This window comes from Odontesthes bonariensis, chromosome 5 (assembly GCF_027942865.1).
Source record: "Odontesthes bonariensis isolate fOdoBon6 chromosome 5, fOdoBon6.hap1, whole genome shotgun sequence".
Taxonomy (NCBI): domain Eukaryota; kingdom Metazoa; phylum Chordata; class Actinopteri; order Atheriniformes; family Atherinopsidae; genus Odontesthes; species Odontesthes bonariensis.
The window spans coordinates 14,380,613-14,406,749 of record NC_134510.1 but is presented as its reverse complement, the minus strand read 5'-3'; the positions used below and the strand labels follow the sequence as shown (position 1 = coordinate 14,406,749).

Genomic DNA, 26,137 nt, shown 5'->3' with positions numbered 1-26,137 from the left:
TCTGTGCTGTTTCTCTGAATGTTGCACGGTTCTGAGCTTGGGATAAACGTTCTGGGATGTCTGCTGGTAGGAACAGAGGGATTCCAAATTGTCTTTACTTCATGTCATAACTTTACTTTATGAAAAAAGCAAAAAAAAAAAAAGCGAGCAAACTCTGACCCGAGCATACAAAAACATTTTGAGATTTGCAACAGAGATATTGAGGTGGTGAAGTAAATAACTATGGACAACAAATGTAAGAACTACTTCTTCATTTTTGTTTCATATCACAATTATTCTATCCAGAATATTAAGGCCGACAGTGTTATTGAATAAGCCATTGCTATTTTCAGTTCTCGAGGATATAAACCAAAGTCAATAATGAATTCAGTTTCTCGCCGGATTAAATCAATGCTGTCAAACCCCCCCCACACACATATGAGCTGGCAAATAGGTGACTTAACCCCAGAAGTAGCAGGGTGGGACAGGTTAACTCTTTCGGTGCCATTGACGTCTATAGACGTCAATTTAAAAAAAAAACGCTGACTGCCAAAGACGTCTATAGACGTCAATTGCGTTTTTTAATGGAGCGGGCTGGGGGACAATCTAGCGGAGTACGTCACTAAATCTTAGGCTTGTAAACACTAAACAGAGAATATACTGGCAAAATTACCCGCAAGGTGGCATCAGTGCCACTTTGCACAAAAAAAGAAGAAGCGTGTTTTCTCTGTTTTTTGGGTCAAACAGCTGTTTTTGGTGAAACCAACCCATGTTCTACTGTCTATTACTAAAGGACTGAAAATGGTAGAAACAAACTTTTTTTTCCTGATGAAAGAAGAGAGTCTACTCTTTCGTTTGGTAATTTCGGTGTGTACATAGTCATAAGACACACTTTTCTGTGGGTCTTGGAAAATCAGTCAAAATACTGTAAAACACTTGGCAGTATGGGTCTCTCTGAAATGAAAATGGCTGGCAGCCAATGAGTTAATACAGCAGTCAAAAATGTCGGTTCAGTGATGCCGGGCTTCACTGTTGCTCCATTCTTTTCTTCTTTTAGCAACTAACGTATGGAATCTTGCTTCTCTTGGCTCATTTTAACTGAAGCATGATCAGCTTTTCTTCACAAAGTCAAGTGATTCTATTTAACCGCTAACGAGAACTTGCACTCGCCACTAATAGCTAAAGCAAAAACCAAGAGCAAGAGTTTCCACTTTTGAAGGACGGCATATGCAGCATGATCCGAACCTGAAGTTGGGCAAAAATAAAGAGGAGATGGATATTTTCCACTGGCTGGAAATGTGTTTTTTTTTTTTTTCGGATCTGATGGACCACAAGCAAATCAATTCAATACATGCAATGTTATGCTGGCTATTCTAAAGGAGATCCAGAATCTGACACTATTTTTGTCGTGGGCAAATCGTTTGAGTTCCAAAAAGCAAAGAGGGTCACGGCTCAATGAGTCACCGAGCGTGAACAGTTAGCAGCAAATGTTTCAGCCAGCAAAAATGATTGTGTGTGTCTGTTCTTTTTCAGATCAAAGGGGTGCCTCTGTTCCCCTGCATGGACTGCAGCTGCGTATTCAAGAAGCTGGGGAGTCTGAACGCCCACATCAGCAAGATGCACATCTCTGTGATTGAGGTTCCCTCCGGCACGCCGGTAAGAAAGCAGCGGGAAGCAGAAAGTCCACTACACATCAGAGAGTCAGTTAACGCTCCTGGATAGAAATGATTTGACAACAGGGGGAGTTCTTGCCACAAAATTAGTTGTGATTATTCAGCGGCTGTGTTTTTTAATCAAAGAGAAAGGAGAGCTTACGATGCTAATACTTCTCAAGCGATGCAAGTTTTTTTTTTTTTTTTTTTTTAACTTTTCTTTGGCTTGAGTTTTGCTTGCTTGATTTAGCTGTTCAGGTATTTTTTATCACAGCATGCATATTCCCTGCAAACCTTTTTACCTCTTCTCACGAAGACTAAGGGAGATTTTTGCCTGTTTGGCCTGTTTTATCACTGTCCCAAGTGGGTTGGATCATCACTGAGATGCTTGTCCTTCCTTCCTCAACTCATTAAGCATTTCACTGTATTCATCATTATAACATTATTTATCAAGTTATACAAGTCTCCATTGAAATTTCAACGGGCAGATGATTTTTTTTTCTAAAAATTCCACCTTCCAACTTCCTAAAAACAGGGATTTCCTGTTACTCCCTAACTAGCGTCACACTATTGGGCAGCTAATGTGCAAAAACTCCTGTTCTGTGTCGCGACACCTGGAAATGACACCTCCAAGCTGCCCCCTTCAGAGGCCTTCTGCTCCAACTTCCTCATGATGCTTAAAAACTATAACCTCTGAGCCTTCAAATACGGGCCTGTCATTCTGAACCTGGCACAATAATGGCACTGTCGGTGTCAAACATCGATACAATGGTGTTTTTTTTTGTGTTTGTTTGTGGAACGGTCATCTTAACACCACTTGCCAAACCGCCCCCCTCTTTCGTTTCTCATGGATTGGAGAATTTAAAAAGGAATTCCCTCACATTCCCAATTGTCCCCCATAAACCCTGACTGATACCTTTGTAGTTTTGGACCCCAAACAGCCAATCATTTTCATATATTTTGGTCTTGCGCCCCAAATTTCAGGAAGAGTGTTTTTTGATACGATAAGTAAAGCCCACGGTCATGCTTCCCACTCTGTTAACATAAATCCCGAATTTTGCACATGACTTCTGTGTAACAAGTTTGTTGACAGCGTAATACCGGAGTGATTTGCTGCTGTATTTACTTTTGATCGGCTCAATTGGAGGTAGTTAAATCAAGCTTTACACTATCAAGACTTTTTTTGTAACATAGTTTAGGCCCATTTTTCCACCTCACTGCTAGAAAATGATGCCGTTTTCTTTTGCATTCATTTTTCAATACTTCCAACTTTTTATAAACAGCTTTGTGATGTCAAATTCTGTGGCACCTATTCATACACAAATTAACCTTGTATATGTAAACCAGTGGTTGCGCTAGACTTTTTCACTGTCCGTCATTTTGACGGACAGGGTCGTAAAAATTCCGTCATTGTCCATTATTATCCGTCATTTTATTTTAAATGGTAATATACAGGCTTTTAAATGGTAGGCTAATATACAGGCTATATCCTAATGTTTATAATAACTTGTGTTTTAATGACTTATTTTCATTTAAAAAATATTTCACAGAACAAGTGTGTATTATCTAATATTTTTTTTATTTATGCATTTCTTCAGAGATTGACGTTCGGTCACTTGTGAACTCGTTTTTTTCGCTGCTAAAAACATTGCGGCTGTTGGGCATATGAACATGTTATTTTATAACGTAGTCGAACGAAGAAATTTGTAGTGAAAATACGAACAGTCCACTTAGAACAATTGAAGTGAAATATGAACAGTCCACTTAGAATGGTTGCAGTGGTAATCTGCAATTGACCTGTTGTAGCTCAAACCTTCCTTCTGGCCCGCATTGATTTGAATAGGGAGCTCGCTTGTGTGTAATCGAACGCATCAATTGAGACTGCTGCCGAGGCGATTGTCATTAAATTTTGCATCCTTGCCTCCGACAGACGACTTCTCATTGAGGTTTTAATTTTATTCTGAAGGCTGAACCCACGCTCAGCTGCGACGCTGGACACTGGAATGACCAGCGCCACTCCAGCCAAAGCTCTGAAGTCGGGAAACATGTCTCCCAATGAAACGATAAGAAGCCGGCAAGAGCCTCTGAACGTGATGACAGCTAATCAATCGCTAATAAATTGCTAATTAATATGCACGAGCTCGCCACCACCAGGTCGGGTAGGCTACTTTTATGATTCATCATCTGTCAAAGTTACAGACGGGCGGCTATCAGAACACCCTTGCGCAGCTGGCTACAATGTATCGGCCCACTGAACACCAAAGCTGCGGCTCAGATTGAAAGTTGGTGACGGCAATGAAACTTATGTAGAGTAAGAAAAATGTCATAACTTGCCTATGATTTCAATTGTGTGTTTTATTGTTATTTTTTTATTATTGGTAATGGTAATGGTCAAATCCGTCAAAATGACGGACGGCCTTCAAATTTTTCCGTCATAGCTGAAAAAAATCCGTCAATGACGGACAATTGTCGGTTAACGCGAACTCTGATGTAAACCCAACCACTGTCTGTCTGTGGTTATTTTGAAATCCGTGTCTCAAAGTGTCGGTGATTCGCACACAGCCAGATGTTGACATTCTGTGTGGTAATATCAAGGAGCCCCTAATAAAAGTTGGGTCAACCTTTAGATTTAAGCCTCTTCTGGTACTTTGTCACATTGCTCATCGCTCTACTCCCCTCTTTTCCCTCCTTTACGTCACCCCCTCAACCACAGGAGAACGACACCACGGGTCAGAATGCAGGGGGGTCAGAGGGAGGTGAGGGAGTGACCGATGTCATCCAGCAGCTTCTTGAGCTGTCTGAGCAAGTCAGCGGGGAAACGGCCCAGCCTCAGCCTCCAGAGCCGGCCATTACCATGGAAACTGCCATCAACCAGGACATCCTCCAGGTGAGCGAATGACACTTAGATGTTCATCATCATGGACATACAGAAGGGGGGTTAAAAAGGTCCCTCATTTGGATGTTGAAGCAACAAACATATTTCAAGAAGTGGGGATTTTATGAGATGACGATTGCCGATGATCAGTCAGTTTAGTGGAGCCACTTATTTGGAAATGATTTATGTGGAGGTGAATGTATTCAAACCCAGAAAGAGAGGTTCAAAGAAGCGATTTTAACGATGTTAGTTAGAAATCAAATGATACGCTCCGTCACCCTGCTCTCCTCTGGCGACTGCATGGCCGCATTTTTCATTGCAGTGGAAACATAATCTGTTCAGAGGAAAGAAGACAACATTATACATTTCCATCTGGAAACTTAATCAATGGGCACGACTGCGGAGTTGAATAGATCAACAGCTCGCTAGGATGTGATCATCACGAGCTGTTGATCTGGATCAAAGCTTGTTTTTGTGGCCAAACGGTTGAATCAGCAAGTGTCCTTTTTTTTCTTCTTTTAGCATGATTAGATTCGATTTTGTTTTACTTGACAGCACTTGTATTGGAATTATGGAGTTCAAATCTGCCCGGCGGTTGCATTTACTTGTCCTGTGCGTGATTTTGAAGCTGCGGCGGGTGTGTTCTGTGTCTGCAGCAAGCCTTGGAGAACAGCGGCCTGAGCGTGGTCCAACCACAGAGTGACGCCCCGCCCCGAGAGCTGCAGAGCCAGAACTCCGAGGGTGTCGCTGACGAGAGCAGGAAAGCGCTGAGTCCAGACAAACCCATCAGGGAGAAGAAGAGGAGCATTTTTAAGAAACCTATACAAATGCCAGGTGGGCATTGGCGTTTTTGTTGGTTTTGTCCTGTGTCCACTGTCAGATTTACCAAACATAATTTAGCGATAAGCTTATGAATGCATTAAGTTGAAATGCATTTAAGTATAGAAACACTGAAGACCTGCTTCCTTTCCTTTCCTGTCCAGGCTCCATCAGGGAAGAGGACGGCGTCCGCTGGCATGGCTGCCCGTACTGCCCCAAGGAGTTCAAGAAACCCAGTGACCTTGTTCGCCACATCCGCATCCACACGCACGAGAAGCCTTTCAAGTGCAAACAGTGCTTCAGAGCTTTCGCCGTGAAGAGCACCCTCACAGCACATATGAAAACGCACACTGGCGTCAAGGCCTTTGAGTGTCAGTGCTGCCTGAAGTGCTTCTCCACCTCCGGCAGCATGAAAGTGCACATGCGGCTGCATACAGGTGAGAAGCAGGCCCACTTCATGGAGGGGTTCACACGTAAAGCCGGAGTAAAAATAATCTTTTTGCTCAATTAACTTTCTCCGTGTGCGACACCATAGGCGTGTTCATCATTTTAGTAAAAGCTTAAATGAAAGATTTGTGTCGGGATCCAACATGATGCTGAAAGGCTTCGTAACCGTAACAACATGAAATTATGAAACGGATGTTCCGATTTGTTTGAGGATGACACATTTTTCGAGTCTGGTGAGAATATCAGAATCGGTGCAACTCTCAAAATATCAGCTCTGCAAACGTGTTGTTTACTCCCGACTTTTCTTAGGCGTACGACCTTTCTCCTGCCCACACTGCGACAAGATATTTCGTACTTCAGGTCACAGGAAAACACACATTGCTTCTCACTTCAAGAGCCTGCAGCAGAAGAAGCAGAAATTTCCCCGGAAAACCAACAAAGCCAAAGTGTCCAAAAGCAACCTACCTCTGCCTGATATCCCCTTGCAAGAACCCATCTTCATCTCCGACTACGGTATGAGCTCCGGTTGACAGGCATGCGTGTAAAATAAATAAATAAATAAAAAAAATAAATAAAAATAATAATAATCCAGGGTGATGTTGCATCTGTGTTCCAGATTGTAAACATACACTTTACCTGTTGTGCTTTAGCGAGTGGAACGATTTGTCATTTTGCTGTCACTGTTTCTTGACACTAAATGATATCTTTTCACACGGAAGACGACGCGTCTCATGTATACGCTTCGCTTTCTACAGGCCTTGTTACATCCCAGAACCCCCGCCTGGCTTTTCAACAGTATCTGGACGTGGTGAGCAACGACAGGCCGTACAAGTGCCAGTTCTGCAACAAGGCCTATAAGAAATCGAGCCATCTAAAACAGCATGTCAGGTAACATGTCCTTGTAATGCAGTGTTTCTTTCCAGCTTTGCACGATAGAGGGAAAGCGGAAAAATGGCTTTGAATGGTTTCAGACATCGCTGAGTAGTAAAAGTATCTACTATAAGAAGACACCAGAAATACACCCATGTGGAACACAGCAGATGAGTTTGAGCACCAAAGGGGGCGATATGACCAGCAACGACTTGTTCTGTTAGACAAGTAGAACCTCAGCCAGGCAGCGGCCCTGATTTTTGATCTCTCTACGGTCTCATTGTTTCAAATCTGCCCGTATCAAACAGCTCTGGGCCAAGATAATCATTACAGAGGGAAATGAAGGCATGTTTATTCAGGTGATGAATTCGGGGAGGATGGAATGAAAGTACAAAGGGGGGTGAGATTAGATTCATGTAAGACGGGGTGAAGGGAAAGTACCACATAAGTAGCAGGTGAGCAGAGGAGAGGCAACTGCCTCATACCCAGCACTCGCCACATAAGACCTCCGCTGCTCCTTAGTCTCGAATTGTCGCATCAACCTTTAAACATGTTTTTGGATATCTGTTTGGCATATTTATAGGTTATTTGTTTGTTTTGATAGCACACAGTGATGGCCAGCGCAAAGGACGTAGTCGAGATAACTTTTAAATGCCCCTGATGGATGAAATATGACATTCAAATAGTGACACTAAGCAAAATAGTGCGCTAATCAGTGCATGTCTGTTAAGCTTTCTCGCCTTTCTTTATGACAGGCTGCATTTTGGGATGATTTTCATATTTATGGGTCAGTCTAAATAATGGCACTTTCACCCCTGCAGTGCCTTCATCTAGTCAGCATTCAGGTTTAGATTTACCAAAGAGGCCCTGTAGTTTTCCATTTGCTTATACTTACACGTTTCTTCTTTTTCTTCTTTTTTTTAAAGCAGCACGTCTTCGCCTGATGCTTGATTGCGTCCTCACACCGTGTTTTTTTTTTTTTTAAATCCTCTTTTATTCTTCCAGATCACATACAGGAGAAAGGCCGTACAAGTGCGTGCAGTGCAGTCGTGGTTTTGCCTCCTCTGGAGTCCTCAAAGCCCACATCCGGACACACTCGGGCCTTAAGGCATACAAGTGTCTGATCTGCGACACAACCTTCACCACCAGCGGCAGCCTGCGGCGCCACATGACCACTCACAGCGACCTTCGACCTTACATGTGCCCCTACTGCCAGAAAACGTTCAAGTCGTCCCCCAACTGCAGGAAGCACATGAAGACGCACAGGTTTGAACTCTCACCAAGTGTTCGCGCGTGATCTCCTTCTTTTCTCTGTTTTATTTTTTATTTTTGCAATCGATGTGCTTTGGAGAATTATTGTTGTGCTAAAAAGTCGTGAATCAAAAAGGTCATTCTTTGGCCCTGACTTTTGTTCCACTTTCATGTCAAACCAGGTATGAACTGGCCCAGCAGCTACAACCCCAGTCAGCAGAAGACCCCTTAGCAGCAGGAGCTGTGGCCCATGATATGCCAGTGGAAATGGAGACAGAGTCTCTCCAGCAAAATGCTGCTACCGCTGCAGAGCAGCAAGGCATGCTGGGACTGGGCCAGACGGAGGTAGTTAATGGAGACCAGCAAGTGACACTGGACGCCCCCCTAACTGATCAACCACTCGTACAAGGTGAAGGTACGAGCGAACTAAAGTACTTTGACCATATTATATCACTTTACTGTTGTGAAGCCTCTAAGAACGGTTCAAACTGGTTGAAGAAAGTTGAGTATCTGTGACTTTTTATTGTCAAAAAGTAGTGGAAGCCTCTCAAACCACTCTGCAGTGGGATTAACCTCTGTGCAACAAACACTTGGTTTAAAAGATATGGCCAAGCACGCAGCGTCTGAAGCTCCAGCACTTCAAGGACAGTAAGAGAATGGCATGTAATCTCTCTGCTATGAGAAGGTCAACACTGGCCTAAGCCAACTGGATCACCTCAGATGACCTCTTCAAACTCCAGGGTTTCTTTTAACGAACTTCTTGTTGCTGGTTCGGAATCAACTTTTGTTTGAAGAGCAGTGTAGAGTTTCCCTTTGCCTCACACACCCCTCCCAAGTGGGAAAGAGAAGCTGCAAAAGGCCATCATCAGAGCCAGCGTTCTCCTTTCTGAACTAGTGTGGCGTTGCAAAATGCCAAACCATGAGGCCTTTCCTCACTGTCTGTAGCTATAAATTGCTTGTTGAGGTCACAAAAACACAACAAGCAATTTCACCGATTGAATTTATCAGATTTTAGCAAAAAGATCCTCCAAACTTTAAACCTATCCTGCAAAATGTTACACACATAAACTTCAAGGAGCAAGCTAAGCTTGTGTTTCGGTGACTGCAGCTCTCCAGTTTCATTGGAATGATATTCAGTACTGAGCAGAACTCATGAGCCATCCATCATTTCTTTATAGTTTGCCTCCAAGGAGCCAGACTTTCTAGTCTTTTACAGCGGTCCTGAGCAATAGTTCTCCAGACTTTCTGAAGATTTTTATGTGTTTTTCTTTGGACTCCTTTTTTAGCAGAAAAAAAAAACAAAAAACACTTTGATTCAGTCATCACTCAACTGTACCTTTAGAAAACTCACTAAAAATTCACAAAGACACACAGTTTGTTTCAGTCTCTTTAGTTGCTTCAAAACAAAACAAAAAATAACGCGGCTCCCTTTCAGAAGAGGGTTATCTGAGAGGGTTCAGGCTGTGTTGAAGAATAAAAATGCTCATATCGCATATTAACGTTCCAGCTTCGTAGAATTGGTCTTATTTACTGTGTTGTCATTTCGGCTTGCTCGTGTTTCACCTATGCTTCAACATATAAAGACACGAGGGGGTGGCTGCAGACTTTGCCCAGCACTGGGTCGTATTTCACCCAGAAACACGTGTGATGCATGAAGTAAAAGCTTTTTGGATCGCATCCGTGTGTTTGAAAACAATCCCAATCCCCTCGGACGGCACTAAGCAAAGACAGTAAATGCCATGTCCTTCCACAATAGTTTCTCAAGGGAACTTGTTAGGATGGAATGCGTCTCCCTTAGACAGCACATATTGTAAGGATAGTCTTTGTAGATCTCTGCCACCATTTAGTGGGAGAGTCGAGCAGGCCTGCCAAAAGCTTTGCCATTTGCAGTGAGCTGGACCTGCTTGTAATTCTTGAGTTCCGTGTCCAAAGACTTCAATTCTGTTTGTCTTTTCAAAACAACTCTCACAACACACACAGTTCAGCTATGATGTTAGTTAGATTACACCATTAAAAACCCATCTCTGTTTGATTAAACGCACTCTTTCTTCACTCTATAGTTTGGCTCTGTTACCCAATCAACTCGCAACAAGTTGCTAACCTAATTCTTGAAAACCCCGGCTGTCTGAATCCGTGCTTTTGACATCGCCATTGGTACTCTTCAGTTCCAAGGCGAAGCTGCAGTTTTGGCTACTTATTTTACTCAACATATGGCTTCTAGCGTATAAAAAGACGCCACGTGGACCTGTTGAAATGGTTGATTTTTCTTTGAATAATCTGCTGCTCAGCTACACTCAAAGTCTAACATTTAAGCATAAATATGTCGCCGTATCAACCCAACTAATGGAATGAGTGTAACCTGTGGCTTTGCATGTTTTTCTTTGCACTGACAGACGCGTATGTGACTTCACAACATGCTTTACCTCAGAACATCAGCCAGTTTGAGACGCCAGCGCTTCCTCAGCCCGCGTTTGACCAGCAAGCTCTAACCCAAGGTACAAACACAAAGGCCGCTCCAGTATCACCACTTTACCATTTCTGCTTCCCACTCAAACGGTTCCCAGACTTTATATTGTCTGTTATGCTTAACAAGACAGTAAAGTCTGTGTGTGTGTGTGTGTGTGTGTGTGTGTGTGTGTGTGTGTGTGTGTGTGTGTGTGTGTGTGTGTGTGTGTGTGTGTGTGTGTGTGTGTGTGTGTGTGTGTGTGTGTGTGTGTGTGTGTGTGTGTTTGTGTTTGTGTTTTGTGACAAAGAAAAAAGCAAGTATGAAATCTCTGTACATGATGGTTTTGTAGTGTAGTGCTCTCATTCCTCCTGACAAGCTCACCAGAGTTCCCACCAGGCTGACGGACTGTTGTTGTTTCTGTGGGAAGCGGATCTGTCTTATCTGTCTCTCACAGGACATGTTCTCACCTTTATTTCTGACGGAGCAGGGGTATCACTTCACGCAGGATGCCTCGGGGCTTTGATTGTCATTGAAGAGCACAAATTTCATGTGTCTGGACAAGAGGGCTCTTGAACTTGATCCCCCCAGAAGTGTGCAGTAGGAACTGAAGCGATAGCATGTATTGTGATGGCCGGGCTTCGACTGCTGACACCGATCCGCCGGGGGCCTCTCGTGGAAACCCAGTATTGTTTACTTGCTTATCTCAGAATCTCATTGGGTGAACCGACTCGTGCCCAAATCCACAGGCGCCCGCTTCATTTGAAGTTCTCACACTGGGATTCTGTTTCGAAATTAGCAGCCCTTCAAAAGCTTAAGATTATTCAGAAGTGGAGAAGAAACATTCCGAAGTAAGCAGCCTGTCTTCCATTCAGACTGAATAATCAAAAACAGAATCGCAAAGTCTTTTCAGTTTTATAGATGAGGCTGGCTCACTTTAGTAGTGTTATCAAAATGTCCTTGATCTGACTTCATTCTAAGTATTCAGTCGGGCATTGATGTATCTGTTTTTTGTTTTCTTTGCAGATTATAATCTTCAGGTTTTCTTTCTGCCTTTCAAATATTTCTATATAGAGTCAGTATTGTTATTTGTCAAGGTTAGAACGTTTGAATGAAAGGATTCAAGAAGCTGTTTTCTTTCTTTCTTTCTTTCTTTCTTTCTTTCTTTCTTTCTTTCTTTCTTTCTTTCTTCTGTGCTCCCTGCAGGTTTCACCATCACTGAAACGAGCTACAATCAGTCGCAGTTCTCCACCGTGCAGCAGCTGCAGGATTCCAGCACCCTGGAGTCTCAGGCCCTGTCCTCCAGCTACCACCCCCCAAACCTGCTTCATGTTCCCAGTGCCGAGGTGGTGAGTTCCAGGTCCACCAGCTTTATACCTGAACCCACTTACAGTGCCCTGCTTAATGCTTGGGATAAGCCCCCCCCCCCCCCCCCCTCAGTGTAAACTTCTGGATCGAACAATTCAGACATGATTAAAGTGCACGTTCCAGAGTTTAACTTAAAGTCATCTTCGTATATTTCAGTTCCACCATGTGACCCGAACCTTATGGAGGACACTGTATGTTTCCTTTACCTTTCAAACCTGACATATTGTGACTATCATGTCATCATTTTCAATACAAAGAAAAAAAGGATATGTTTCAAGGAAATAAAAATTGATTACAACGGCAATTTTCCATGTACAGGAAATGTGATCCTTCATGTTTTACATTTATCTGCTTTATGTCAAGACGAATGGACTTCTCCAGCAGAGCAGTCAGAACGATCTCCAGCTGACCACGGAAGCGCCGGACTACCAGGAAGACAGTGAAGACAATACCAAGAGGGCCTACAGGTTTGTTTCTGTTTTTTTTTAAATATATTTTTTGTTTGTTTGCGTGTTCCTGTGTCGGTGCCTTCGCAGCGTGTGTGGAAATGATTATCGCCACTCCGCTGTTCTATTTCCAAGCCTTGTAAAATCCCTCCGGCTCGTACTTGCAGCATCCGTACTCCTCTCGTCTGCCTCTTGTCACCTTTCTTGCATTTCTCAAAGGTGCTTTCTGCTTTTTCCCCCCTCAACTCATGTAGAATTTCACTTTGTCCGCACAAAGTCAGGGAAGGTTTGTTCCTCAGTACTCAACACACCTCGCCTTGGCTTGATGCTGCTGTGTGATGAGCAGAACCTGGTTTTCACAGAAGTGCTTTTCATCCAGATAGAGGAGCTCAAGAATGGCATTGTTGAAGCAGAAATCTGCTCTCGGAGCTCTATGAGAACAGTTTTGCAAATTCCAATAAGTGATTAAGTGATTCCCTGGGTGGCCACTGGTTAAGAGGACTTCACAGTATATCTAAACAGTGTCTAAATATTGAGACTTGCACTGTTAGGCCCCCACACTCATAGATGTTTTTTCATCTTTTTGACACTTAATGTTCTCATTCCAACCCTGAGAAAACTGAGGGCCTGGGAATAAAACGATAACATGTGCACAGTGTTTCCCACAGATGTGAAGGCAATGTGTGGTGGTGGGCCACGGGGGGGGGGGGGGGGGATTTGTCAATACTCATCTGGATTGAAGCAGCAAACATTCAGTGTTAGTTTAAAAAACCTACTTTATTTGATTCACGGCTGGTAGTGTATTGACCTCGACAACCCAACTACATTTTTTTTTTTTTTTTTTTTACGGCAAACTTGCTACTTGTTAACTTTATAAAGAAGGCGTAATCGCTTGTTTGTTATGGGTCGGGTCGGGACGGGACAACATTGTATTCAAAATATAAAATATTTTTATAGGACTTTTTAATGTGTGATTTTATAAAGGTGCACGTGATACCAACCTTTCCTGAATTTCGCCAGCCGTCTTCTTTCGGTTGAGCTAATCTAACGCGACGCTGAAGCTAGCAAGCTTCCAGGCTTCCAGGGATGATCTCGCTGATGGAGACACACGCGGTGTGCACGGAGGGGAGGGGCTGTGCTGTGTGAGTAGGCTATGCGAGAGAGACGCGTGAAAGGAAAGGAAATGCAGCTTAACGAATACGAGTATTTTTTAAATAGCGTTAAAAAAAATAATAATAACGAAACACAATATGTGGCGGCCGGTGTTGAATCTGTGGCGCACCGCCACAAATTAGTCTATGTGTGGGAAACACTGCCTGACATGTAAAACCTTAGAATAGAAAATTGTCCATTTATTTTATGTACAGACGTGAAAATGATTTTTGCTCTCTTGACAAAACCATAACAACCCCCCCTCCTCCTCTTTTTTTCTCAGTTTAACTGCTTACCCCATCAGTTCAGCATTATTCATTTGGAACTCCAACACTTGGCGTTTTTCCTCAACATCTTGCTTTAGGCAAGAATTTCTAAAACGTTTAAAATGTCTCAGCTGGCTGGTGCAAATCTGCACAAGTGGCAAATCAAACAGGATACAAAGCCTTTAGTTCACCTGCCTGCTGCTCCGGGGACAAGATGCACGTCGCCGGTGCTGAGCGGTGCTTAAGAAGCAGCTTTGCTAAGCTCCTACTGTAAGCCTCTAATACGAAGTAACAATCTCTCTTAATGTTGTAACCCCCCCCCCCTCTTCAGGTGCAGCTGGTGTGATAAAGGTTTCAAAAAGTCGAGCCACCTGAAGCAGCACATCCGATCCCACACGGGGGAAAAACCATACAGGTGTCACCTCTGTGGACGAGCCTTTGTGTCAGCCGGAGTGCTGAAGTCCCATCTGAATACTCATACAGGTGAGCTCTCTTTGTGTCAGTGTCTGCAGGCACTCAGAAAAATATCTCCCTCATCACATGCATTCCTACACACAGTCGTAAATTCCACATTATTTTAATATTTCAAATATATTTAATCTGAATGTTTCTCCGGCTTTTCTTTTCTGACTACTTTCTACTTTATCTCTCAGAGTCTGCGCTGCTGTTACGGTGTGCTCTGTAATTAAAAATCTGTGGTAAAATGGGGTGAAAGCAAAACTTACATAGTTAGAGATACGGAAAAGGCCGCATTGAAAATTAATTTTTGGGACTTGCTTTGGCAGAATGAGACTGCAAGGTTAAACAGTTTTTTTAATGCAAACTTTGAGTCTTTGGGTGTCTTTCAGTTGCTTTTTCTTAAAGGCCGTTACACCGAACCCTTTGTGGAAACGCTGCAGACATCCTGTGAAACGGCTCCTCTTTCCTCTCCCCGACAGGAGTGAAGCCCTTTAAGTGCGACGTTTGCGACGCCTCGTTCACCACCAATGGAAGCCTGAGCCGCCACATGATCATCCACATCAAGTCTTTCAAATGCCCCGTGTGCAACGAGAGCTTCCGGACCACTCTGCTGTGCAAAAGGCACATGAAGAAGGAGCACGGCGTGGAGGAACAAAGTAAGTATGGGTCAGTTGGGGACACTTTCATCAGAGTTGTTACCTTTCAACACAAAAAAATCCCAGGTTTTTAAGTTCTCCGTGAACATATATTCATGCTCGCAGAGCTGTGCGGTGTCAGGTGAAGTTTGGACATGCACTCTTTTAACAGCTCTTCATTGTTCTGCTGTTCTTTACCTTGTAGAACAATTGTGAAGATGTCAGCTCTCTTAATACAGAGAGAAGTATGTTTGGAGGACCAAAATGCAAACAAAGAAAAAAATTGAAATTCTTCGCAGCAGCCACGTTTTGCCTTGATAACAGCTTTTTGTGACCTGCCTACTGAAGGCGTCATCCGGAGCCGCTGAGCAACGACCACACGCTGAGCGCTGGTCGTTGCCTTTCTTTCACTCCGGGGCTCATTCATTATGATCTAACAGTGTGCGACTTTAAAAGTTCTGCTGAGGCCACTGTATACATATCATCTTTCACATAAATTTGACTTCAAATATCCTCGGATGTTCAAATAAGGGTTCACACATGACACCGACACATTAAGGAGCCAGCGGTTTTAATGACAAGCGGTGCTTGTGTGTGTGTGAAGGGAGATTCAGCTCACTGACGGATGCCCCGATATTCTTCCTAACAATTTGTTGAATCATAGACACTTTTTCATACAGCTGAAAAGGGCTTTATTTTAATTGTATTATCCTTTATTTTACGCCTAAAAGGTGTGACCACTGTGAAAAGGGGCGATTATGGGTGTGTATCCTGGCCCAAATGAGTATACATGTTCAGAGTTCTGATTAACATTTACATTTTCACTCCCACTCACAATATTTCCCTACATTTTGCCTCGGCTTCAGCCGCCTGGCGTTGAGTGTAACTCGAGGACACACAGCGATGTGGAATAACAGAGGCTTGTTATCACAGTTATAGGTCTGGATAGTCAAGATGGGGAAGAAGAAGAGGACGACGACGACGACGAAGAGGACAGTGAACAAAAAGCAGCAAAGAGGAGGGGTTTGGAGATAATCACTTTCACCGAGGAGCAGGCAGCCGAGCTGGCCAAAGATCCCGGCGAGGAGGCCTCGGTGTCGGAGCGGATCCTGGCCCAGTCAGCGGCCGAGAGGGATCGGATCAGCGAGATCAAAGACAAGGCCGTGGAGCTGGAAACGGAACCCAAGTTTTCCAACTGCTGCAATTACTGCCCTAAGAGCTTCAAGAAGCCCAGTGACCTTGTCAGGTAAATGCTGCATCTGCTTGTTGAAAGACTGAGGAGAGATTTCTTAGCTTAAACAGAGCGAGTTGTTTATGGTTTGCAGCTGAATGAAGTCGACACGAACGTTTAACTCATTTCACAAAATTATAACGCCTTCTTCATCCGTTTCTCAGTGAAATTGAGCTGTTCTGTGTGCTTCCAACTGTTTGAATGTAGCAAGTGCACAGAGAAAAAACATTGGAAAAGTACAACTTGGGGCTCAGCGCACCATTGTCATATTATTTAGTCAAACAACCTGCTGTAATGAATGAGGCGTCTGTTCGGAAGACGTGTCAAATAACCCTTAAAACAGGGGCTGAGGGGGGAAGCCTGGGCAAACAAAGAGCAGACTCTGTCTGTGTTGAACCCGCTTCATAGTCCACCATTCCTGTCGATTTAGCATGTATCCTCAAGAAGTAGGGGCTCATATTGCTTTTTTTTTTTCTTCTTCCAGCTATTTGCGTTTGACCAGTGTTTTGTAGGAATGATTTAGAATTCCACATGTACATCAAATCAAACACCGGCTGAATACAAATCATGGCTTTACTGAGTCGTTCAATTTCCCAGTGCAATTTGAAGAAGCTGTTATGTGTCAGAATTTGTAATTACTCTCAAAAAATGACGAAAATGAGAAATGACAGAAGTCTGTGAACATCGCACGTGGTCACATTTCCCTGTTACCTGTTGTAACATTCAGTTAATGGCTTTGAAAGACTGTGAAAACATTGAGTGTGAGTCTAGGAATGGTTTTATATATGTAGTGGTGAAAACGAATCTGGGTTTTCATTCCCCTCAGGGACTGTAAACGTTGTTGGATGAGTCCAATCTTCTTTCAGAATTATTCAATTGTTGTGTTTCTGTTTTTCTTTTTCTTCCATGAACTCGCCTCATTTATTATTCTCTTTGAAAGTATTTCGACCTGCACTCACTTTTCACTCCTTGGGTCCATTTTAAACCCCTCACTTGTCCTTTGTGCTTTTTCCACGTTTTGATTCCCATTCACAGGCACATCAGGATTCACACGGGCGAAAGACCCTACAAATGTGACGAATGTGGGAAGAGTTTCACAGTAAAATCAACTCTGGACTGCCACGTGAAAACACATACAGGTTAGGTCCTTACAACAGGAGGATGTTGTTTGATGGAGTCGAGTTTTTTGTTTTTTTTACCTGCTTACGAGCATCCTTAGGAAGTGGAATTGCGAAGGGAGAGCTTCTGCCCCCAACACAACAGAAAGCGAGTTTCTCCCTCAGCTTTATTTTCATGGCCTGATGTGTTACACATTATTGCAGTCCTGATCAGTAGCTGCTGAATCTGTGATAGTAACACACTGCTCACTGTAGAGTATCTCTGTCTCCAATGGACTCTCATTCAAAAAGCATTCTAAGGGTTATTTCAGAGCTGCTTGATGTTTGTGACAATCATAAAACTTATGCTGCTGCTTTCTTAACAGATGGATATGAGGCAGGAAATGGAAAGGGTCCCTGAAAACTGGATAGCAAAGTCTTAGAGTCTTTAGATGAGGTAGAACAGCAGTTGATATTCAGGAGAAGGTGGATAACACTCTTGCTGTCTTTGCAGGTCAGAAGCTGTTCAGCTGTCACATGTGCAACACCTCCTTCTCCACAAAGGGCAGCCTGAAGGTGCACATGCGCCTCCACACCGGCTCCAAGCCCTTCAAATGCCCCTTCTGCGAGCTCCGCTTCAGAACTTCAGGCCACCGCAAAACCCACATCCAGTGTCACCTCCGCCCTAACAGCGACAGCCGCAAATCCAAGCGCTCCTCCTCGTCCGCCAGTCACGCCAGACAGAATCCAGACCCGGGCACCGGGCAGGCTGTGGCTTCAGGTCAAGGACAGCAGCCGACCTCTTCAGAGGCTCTTCATCCCGTGTGTCTATTTCAAACCTCCAACTCTGACCCCAGCATTTACCTCCCAGCCAATCAAGTCCTGGCGGGGCAGTTTGACCAGAATTTGATGCAACCAGGACTTGTAGGTCAAGCCATACTGCCCGCCTCCATGTCAGGTAGGGACTGTTGATGACATACAAACACATGCAGCAAAGGAATTGGTTTGCAGAGCAGTGGAAGGATTATTTTATTTTTAGGATATTTTATTAACTCACAGATAATACAGTCAGAAGCATCACTTTCAGAGGAGGAGGTGATCTGGAACAGTAAAAGTGAGGCACCTGTTTTATTATCTGATCATAATGTCAGTCTGCCGATAAATGCACTAACTTTTATTTAACACTGCAGGGATCATCAACATCACTATTCTTAGCTTTTGTGGCAGCATCAGCAAAAAGATGTATGTCATAGCCTCATAAGGCCACTGCCGGGGGCATGAAGACGCTTTATCATCATGAGCCACCTTCTGTGCACCACATTTCCTCAAACCACTGCAGAGCTTTTGATCATTTTCAGGACAAACCTGCCGTCATGCGCCTCCAAACATTGCTTGTGATGTTTGTACTCAGCTGAGAGAGCTAACGCTCCCGGGCACCAAAGACGGGCTTTTAAGTTTCTGCAGCAGGCACTTCCACACTCTCAGCGGTTTCCCTGCACGTCTAAATGCCATTCAAAGAGGATATTCAGAAATGTTATGTCAAGAGTTAAGCTTATAATGATATGATATGATAAAAGTCACTCAGCCTCCCTCTGTTTTTCCTTTTTTGAGAGAATTCAGATGCAGAAATTGCTGTACCTGTTGCCCTTCTATTACCTTGATGGTTAAGAGCCCAACAATTAAACATTAATGCTCAACAACTCAAATAAGTCTGTGTGTGTGTGTGTGTGTGTGTGTGTGTGTGTGTGTGTGTGTGTGTGTGTGTGTGTGTGTGTGTGTGTGTTGCAGCTGCAGGAGACCTGACCGTGTCTCTTCCGGACGGCCTAACAACATTGGATGGCATCCACTTACAGCTAACACCAGCCAACCTGGTGTGCCCCAACGTCCAGATCTCGGGCATCGACACAAGCAACATCAACAACATCACACTACAGGTGACGCACACCTGCTACTGAACATTGTGTTCTCACCTAAGATCGGCCGGAAGATTGTCTCTTTGTTGTGGGTTTAAATTAATGCGTCATGACCAAACCCTTTATGTTAGAGAAGGCAAACCGGCAAACCAGCGATGATGATGTAGAAAAATCGGCCTTAATTTGTAAGAAACCAGAATGTGTCAAACTTCATCAAATTGAACTGAACTGAACACAACTGAACCGTTCGGTGTAATAACGTATTTCTAGATGCTTGTCGAAGTGTCTGATAAAGGAAAGATACACACCTGATAGGAAACTAATAGTTCCATAGTCATAAATCACTATTTGAATCTAAATAATAGCCAAAAATGATACAAAGCAAGTACTTTCTGTGGAAAGATCGTGCCGCCTTACCTTTACTGTGGCCGTTAAACATGGAAGCTCCAAGCTAAAAAGGCAGTTTAAATGTTTTTTTCACATTTTATGTTCGAATCATATTAAAATGGATTCTGTTTTTAATTTATTCCAAACACGAGCTTCACTGTGGCATGCAAAAAGTGGTTTCAGAAGGCTTTTCTAATTGTATTATGAAAATGAATGAACTATTCCATTCACATTAGCATTTAAAGTCTTTGTTTTGTGCTTGCTTAAAGCACATTTTCCTCTCAGCTTGAAACCCTTCTGTGCCTTCTGGAAAATGGCTTTCACTCAGGCTTGCTCTGTTTGCCTTGTACGTTTCTGCATTATTAATCTCTTGGCAAGTCGGGGATTTGAGCACAAATAGTTCAGTGTTTATTTCATTAGGATTTGACTTCTCATGGTCCGAGAGTCATTCAGGTGGATTTTAGCTCATTCCCGTTGGGGTGTTCATTTTATTGACAGATGGCTCCTGTTTGAAGGTCTGATTGTTGGAATTGCCGCACTGATGGTTGCTGTTTTGTAGGGTTCTCCAATCTACACAAAAAAACCGCTACTCCACCTACTGTCCTGGCGGTGAATCGCCACGCAGCACACGCAAGCGCCGGCAAAGCTAAATGAAGCATAAACGTCTCGAGCCATTAACACAAGCGCAAGACCCAAGCGCAAGGGCAGTTAAAAGAAGTATAACTCAGCCTTTAGGCCCTGTCACCAATCGTTCAGGAAGATTCTTTCAAATAATCTTCAACTTCCCAATCCGAAAACTTTTAGTTTCGCATTCATAATTCAGTTACTAATTACTACAACATTTGTTTTCGCTTTGTCATGGTGGAGAACCACATGAATTAATAAGGATTTAATTTGAATTACTCAAAGATGAGTTTAAATATTATTTGCCCATTTTTTTCACGCTGGGTTGGATCCTGTGCTGATCGGAATATCTTATGTGTTACTGTGCCAACAGGAAAGTTGTTGATTGACTGAACATTCCAAAGCCCAAATAATGTAAATGTACTTTATTTATACAGCCCTTTACAGACCATCCTTACGATGTACCAAAGTGTTTTACAGCAGGTAATAAATAAAGAGAAGAATAAGTAAAAACAATAAAAGATCAGTGAAAGCAATAAAATACAATAAAATCGAATAAGATAAAATAAGATAAAAGTGTCATCATACTACTGGGTATTATGCCAGGAATAAGACCTCAAATTCAGACATGTTGAAGAGGAGGCATCCTGGATGCAGGGTGTGAGAAATATGTAGAGCAAGGAGGAGGAAATTTAGATCATTTCCTTCGTTCATCATCATTGGTAATGTGAGATCCCTGGCCAATCAAAGTGACCAGCTTGGAGCACTGACGAGGACACAGCACGTGTCTTTCTCTCCGGCAGTTAGACTGTACGGGCAGACAGTTACTGCAGACAGAGCGAGTTTTCAGATTCTTTTCAGAATCTTAATGAATGACATTTCACTCACACTTTTAATTTACACAACCAGAAATTACATTCAACACTTTTTGTGGCTGCATTGCCACAGCGGTTGTGTTTGCTAATGATGGTTCGTCTAGACCAGGCATCACCAAATCCCCGGATCCGGACTGAGGTCCGCCATTTGTGACGGTTCTGTCCGGATAAGCTCACGAGAATAGATCATTTTTATGGAGTGCTTTTTTTCCAACGGTAGCGACTCTAAACAGCGTGCGCTGCTTATGTAAAAAACAATTAGTGATGGGACGGTTGTGAAGGAGTGCTTAAACGCCGCTAATGAGACTTTATAAGAAGGAAAACAAAAAGGAAAGATGTGTGAAACACTCAAACAAATCCCGATGTCTGCTGCAACCAGAAAATCCGAAACATTAGCAGAGGATGCACTGGCACAGCTTGATGCAGCTATTCAGAGAACAGGCCACTGAGGAGTGTACAGGTGTTACTGATAATGCCCAGCTTTAAATCTACGTGAGATTTATTTCACAAAGATAAGAAGGAGCTCTGTGCTGAGCCCTTAAATTTTTTACGGAAAAAGGTTATTTGAGTCTCTGTTTGCACTTTTGTTACTTATTTTATTCAGAGGTTTCTGTTTGCTTTAATTTGAAATAAAGGCCTCACGTTCATTTGCCTGGAACTACTTTTATGTATGGTGATTGTTACCTATATAAGCGCACTCTGTTAGAAGTTTCCTGCGTGGAAAATTGACAAAAATATTGTTGAAGTCATAGAAAAATGTGGACATAGGGGGGTAGGCTATAAGACACAAGTTGGACCTTTTGCCTTTGCGAAAATTTTAGTAACCGGACCTCGGTGACTTTTAGTTGAATTCCACTGATCTAAACCATCCCACTGCCTAGATTGGATGCAGGGTGGTTACTAGTGAGTGTATGTGCACTTAACCAAATGAGCGGTAAAGCTCGACAAAAAGGATTTAACAAAAGATTCTCCTTCTTAAACTCATAAAGCATGATAATGACAGTGGCTTTATCTGATAAAAACTTAATACACCTTGCATTGGATAGTTAATAGTCCGTCCGTAGCTACACCATTTAAACCTAAGCTTGGTTCAACATAGCCCTTTACACACTTCCATATTGTTTGTTTGTAGAGCTACCATGCAACAGACGGTGCAAGGAGCTTTAGGAATGACAAAGACAACAGTTCGGTGCACTCTTATAAAGAAGATGTGCATTAATGAGTCGCAAACGGTTTTGAGCAACTTTACATGTCATCGTCTATAACCACGAGGAGCCTTAACCTATGCCAGTACAGAAGGTTTGCCTCAAGATGCAAAGCACAGTCACTCACGAAGGAACAGAGAGAGGTCAGAGTCGATGTTGCTGGAAAAACGTCTAAAAATACACTAAACAGACAAGAGCAAGAATACTGTGATTGGGTAACGATGAGACAAGACAGTGAGGGAAGAAGATTGGGGAAGAAGGGAAGGAAGCGCTCAGGATCTAAAGCACGCTGCGTCAAACATCATCAAATCAAATTTATTTGTATAGCACATTTCATGTACAAAACAATTCAAAGTGCTTTACATCAAATAAAAGCATTGCACCAGGGAGTGGAAGAAGCATTAAAAATACATAAAAGAATATAAAGAGAAACAAATAAAATCATTTAAATGAATTTAAAAATAAGCAACAGTCTAGATAAATTAAAAGATATTGTGCAGATTTCATGCATAGATGTTTGGAGCCAACTTACTGTCTCTGCCATGTTTGTATTTGCATGAGTATTTCTGGCTGCTAATGCCACTTCACTGGAGTTTATTGGTGATAAATTCTGAGGTGGGAAAAGCGTTTCACAGTACGGATGGATAAGACCAGAAACATAATGCTTTAGCACCCCAAAAGGGACTAAAGGCAGAGGATCTGCCACACTAACGTCCACCTCATTTTTCCCTCTGTCATTTTTGTCTGATGTACCACTTTCCCTTGCAGATTGACCATGCCCTCCTCCAGCATACCTTACAGCAGAACAATCTCCTCCCTCAACCCCTGAGCGTGGACACGGGCCTGGTGTCCCACTCTGGCAGCCAGCTCATGTCTACGGCGGACGCCTCGGTGTCTGCCAACGTCGTCATCCACCCCCTGACCAGCCTTACCCTGCAGCCGTCCACCATCACAGCCCCGCAGGTCTCAATGGCTGGACTGACAGAGCAGGATGCTGCGGGTCTGTGATAAATCCTTTGTTTGGAGAGGAAAAAAAAGAGAGATAGAGAAAAAACAACCTCTGAAATTGATCTATGCCCGACTGTGTGTTGTACAGGCTCTCAAGACCTAAATCATGTCATGGGCAGCTCTGGGCTGGTGTCGGGGGGTAGCGGCAGTCAGGAGATTACTCTGACCATCAACAATTCCAGCCTGACACAAGCTCTCGCCCAGGTCCAGGCCCACGCTTCGTCTGCGGGTTCCAGCACGGCCGCGGGAAACCCTCAGGAGATCACCCTCACCATATCAGGTATGGACAGCTGGATGCAAGTTGGCTGCAGGCGCAAGAGTTCTGCAGCAAATCATCAATAAAAACAAACAGAAAGGGTAAAACTCTCTCAGGGATGGGTATGTTTATTGATTCCTCACCCAGACAAACACACTAGCAGGCAGTGGAAAGAAAAGACTTTTCCCTAACTAACGTTTCCCCTTTCTTACCCTTTGATGATGCTTTCAGGCTGCAGTATTGGAGATTATAGCTGATACAACATCAGGGGGGCAAACGGCGCGCCTTTTGGCGGATGCCGCCTTTTTCACAGCTGTCTGGGGGACTTGTGTGAATCGTGCAGATCCGATGAGTTTTTTTTTTAGGGGGTGGGGGGTGTTGTTGTAATGTCTGATTATAATTTCATCAGAGTTCAGCCCGAATTTCTCTGGACTGACATAGAGACCAATAAAAGAAGCGGGAGAGTATTTATTTTATGTTTGCATCGGTAAAGTTTAATGTGCCTGTTGCATTTGAATGCACTGCACAGTTCGTATGACCCCACGTGGGGAGTGCCTCAACAGCCAGGTGAACTGCAGGCGCACGATTTTTACGTTATTTTCTGACCTTAACCAGAGAAGTAAAGCGCAGCTACTTGTGAAAATGACAGAAAAAGGAGAAAAATCCCCAGAAAGTCAGAGCACATAGGCTACCGATTGGAAGTCTGGAGACAAGTACGTCGGTAAGACGAGTCAGTTATCAAAGTAAAGGCTTGTTAACGCTTACCGTCGTCCATGCTATTGCTAGCTCTGTGTCTCACAGGCTAACACTCACCTGTCACCTGTAGAGCCGCTGCAAGCTCCGATATTGGCGTAATTTGAAATACAGAGAGCAACGGTGAGAAACTTGTCTTTTTAGCTGCTCTGAGGCTATTTTTCTGTTGTTTCTCGGTGTGCTAAAGAAAGTTGTGGTGATATAAAAGTCTATGAGAGTGAACTGAGGTTGTTAATGGTGTGATATTGTGGAACTTGTGTGTTTTGAGTCATATTCAAAATGTCAGACTTTTTCAAAAAAATGGAAAAAAGGGGACATGCCAAATGTTTCCAGCGTTGTCTCAGTATTCTTTACTTTTAAGAATTTCCAAGGAACTGGGACAGTGTATTTTCATATAAAGAACATTTTTGTGTGAATAGGGTGAGCCCTGGATGGCAGAGGTGGTGGCAAAATGTAATTATATGATAATTCCTGCGGGGTCGTGGGCTTCGATAATCTCACTCCTTTTTGACCATACCTCTGTTTGCACCCCTGCGTTACCTCCTTCCACAGTCTCATATGTCAGCTGGGGATATATGCTGCATCCACAGTGTAGAGGAAACTGAGCCCACTATATCAAAAATAAATCATCCCTCCTTGGACAACAGGGCAGGATGATGCATTTCCTCTGAAATCTTCCATTAAAGAGTTCAGATTTTTAATTGGAATTCTTCAGTGTAAGGCTTTAGGAAGCAGGTTAATTTAATTTATAAGCTCACAATGGTGCAATGCAGCACCACGCGTTTTCATGTCATTTAAAAGGCTTGGTAGCAAATCCATTTTGTAATAATGGGCCATTATTAAGAAAACATGGAGTAAACGTTATCACATTGTTATCTGTTTGGATTCATTCATCCCTATACTGCCAGGTATCAGAGTGTTGGGATTTGATAGCGATATGATCGTGAATAATTAGAGCTCATATTCTCACAACTAGATTTCAGTATTACTGGTCGATAATTAACTTCCCAACACTCATTACTTCATAAACGAGATGAATGAAAATACTTTTTGTGGACTTTTAATGACTTTGGCTCTTATTATATGTTCATTTTGAGCAAAAACTTAGAAATGAACTGAAAATCGTACACAGTTTTGGCCGCACTTGACAGCCTTTTGAATTACTCCTGAAATATATGTTTTTTTTTTCCTGAATCTCTTTTTGCAGGTCAAGACTTGCTCCCCCAGCATAACAATCCGAATGGTGCAGAGATGACCGGCAGCATCAGGCTGGCATCACCGCTCAGCAGCCAGCCCACCAACGCAACCCTGACCATCACTAATGACCACCTTCTACCTCAGAGCCCCTCCAACACTGGAATGGCAGGTTAGCACTATGAGTGTTTTGTATTTCTTTGGAACCAAACATCTCCTCGTTTGCGAAGGTTTCACCTTACCCTACCTTAGATTCTGATGACGTGCTTTGTTTGGCCGCTGAGTCCTTCAAACAGCTGTCGAGTCTTCATGCAACAGCAACATCCTGACGAGCAGATTCTTTTTTTTTTTTTTTTCCCAACAAATTAGGTTGATGCAAATATGCTCCGTGAAAGGTCTCTGAAATGCGCACGGAAGCAACAAACCTCCTCAGTTCAGCCGTACATTATTCATTTATACCACTGCACCTCTTGTTGGTTTTAATGGCAAATTAATAATTTTTTTTTTTTAAGTTTCAACACAATATCTTTCAGTGTGGTAAACCCTGCAGTAAACACCGTAACAGGTGCGGCTGTCGGCAGGTGGTAAATACGGAGCGATACTACGGGAGAGAAAATAGCGCCAAACGATTGTGAGGTCTGACTTTTGCAGTAATAATATTGCTAGTATGGGATGTCATACAGCTTCATGTCAAAAGAGGCGAACTATCCCTTTAACCTTGGGCGAACTATCCCTTTAACCTTGATTCTTCCAAGGGTTCAAATGGACCCTACCTGGCCCTCAGAGCCAGTGGCAGGTCCTTGGATTGATGGAGAGGCTCAAATAGTTTGCCAATCAATGCCCTTTTCATTAAATAGCACGCTGAGGCCTGTGCCCCCACCACAAAGTCATCAGAGTCTATGTGGGAGGTTGCAATAACTGCCAGGGAGACT

General features: G+C 43.2%; 1 protein-coding gene across 2 annotated transcripts in view; it reads left to right on the top strand.

The window, feature by feature from the left end:
- The window catches only part of znf236 (zinc finger protein 236), a 73,996-nt gene that overhangs the window by 14,917 nt on the left and 32,942 nt on the right, over positions 1 to 26,137 (top strand). The window contains exons 7-26 of one of the 2 annotated variants that reach the window (XM_075464959.1): positions 1,513 to 1,635; positions 4,345 to 4,518; positions 5,163 to 5,340; positions 5,490 to 5,762; positions 6,082 to 6,285; positions 6,528 to 6,660; positions 7,648 to 7,908; positions 8,076 to 8,302; positions 10,287 to 10,388; positions 11,543 to 11,685; positions 12,068 to 12,171; positions 13,900 to 14,051; positions 14,507 to 14,683; positions 15,596 to 15,908; positions 16,929 to 17,032; positions 17,505 to 17,948; positions 18,779 to 18,924; positions 22,763 to 22,994; positions 23,091 to 23,282; positions 25,219 to 25,377. In XM_075464959.1, coding sequence (XP_075321074.1) covers positions 1,513 to 1,635; positions 4,345 to 4,518; positions 5,163 to 5,340; positions 5,490 to 5,762; positions 6,082 to 6,285; positions 6,528 to 6,660; positions 7,648 to 7,908; positions 8,076 to 8,302; positions 10,287 to 10,388; positions 11,543 to 11,685; positions 12,068 to 12,171; positions 13,900 to 14,051; positions 14,507 to 14,683; positions 15,596 to 15,908; positions 16,929 to 17,032; positions 17,505 to 17,948; positions 18,779 to 18,924; positions 22,763 to 22,994; positions 23,091 to 23,282; positions 25,219 to 25,377 — 3,841 coding nt within the window. Of the gene's footprint in view, positions 1 to 1,512; positions 1,636 to 4,344; positions 4,519 to 5,162; positions 5,341 to 5,489; positions 5,763 to 6,081; positions 6,286 to 6,527; positions 6,661 to 7,647; positions 7,909 to 8,075; positions 8,309 to 10,286; positions 10,389 to 11,542; positions 11,686 to 12,067; positions 12,172 to 13,899; positions 14,052 to 14,506; positions 14,684 to 15,595; positions 15,909 to 16,928; positions 17,033 to 17,504; positions 17,949 to 18,778; positions 18,925 to 22,762; positions 22,995 to 23,090; positions 23,283 to 25,218; positions 25,378 to 26,137 lie in introns of both variants that reach the window. The other variant, XM_075464958.1, reaches the window with a different exon arrangement.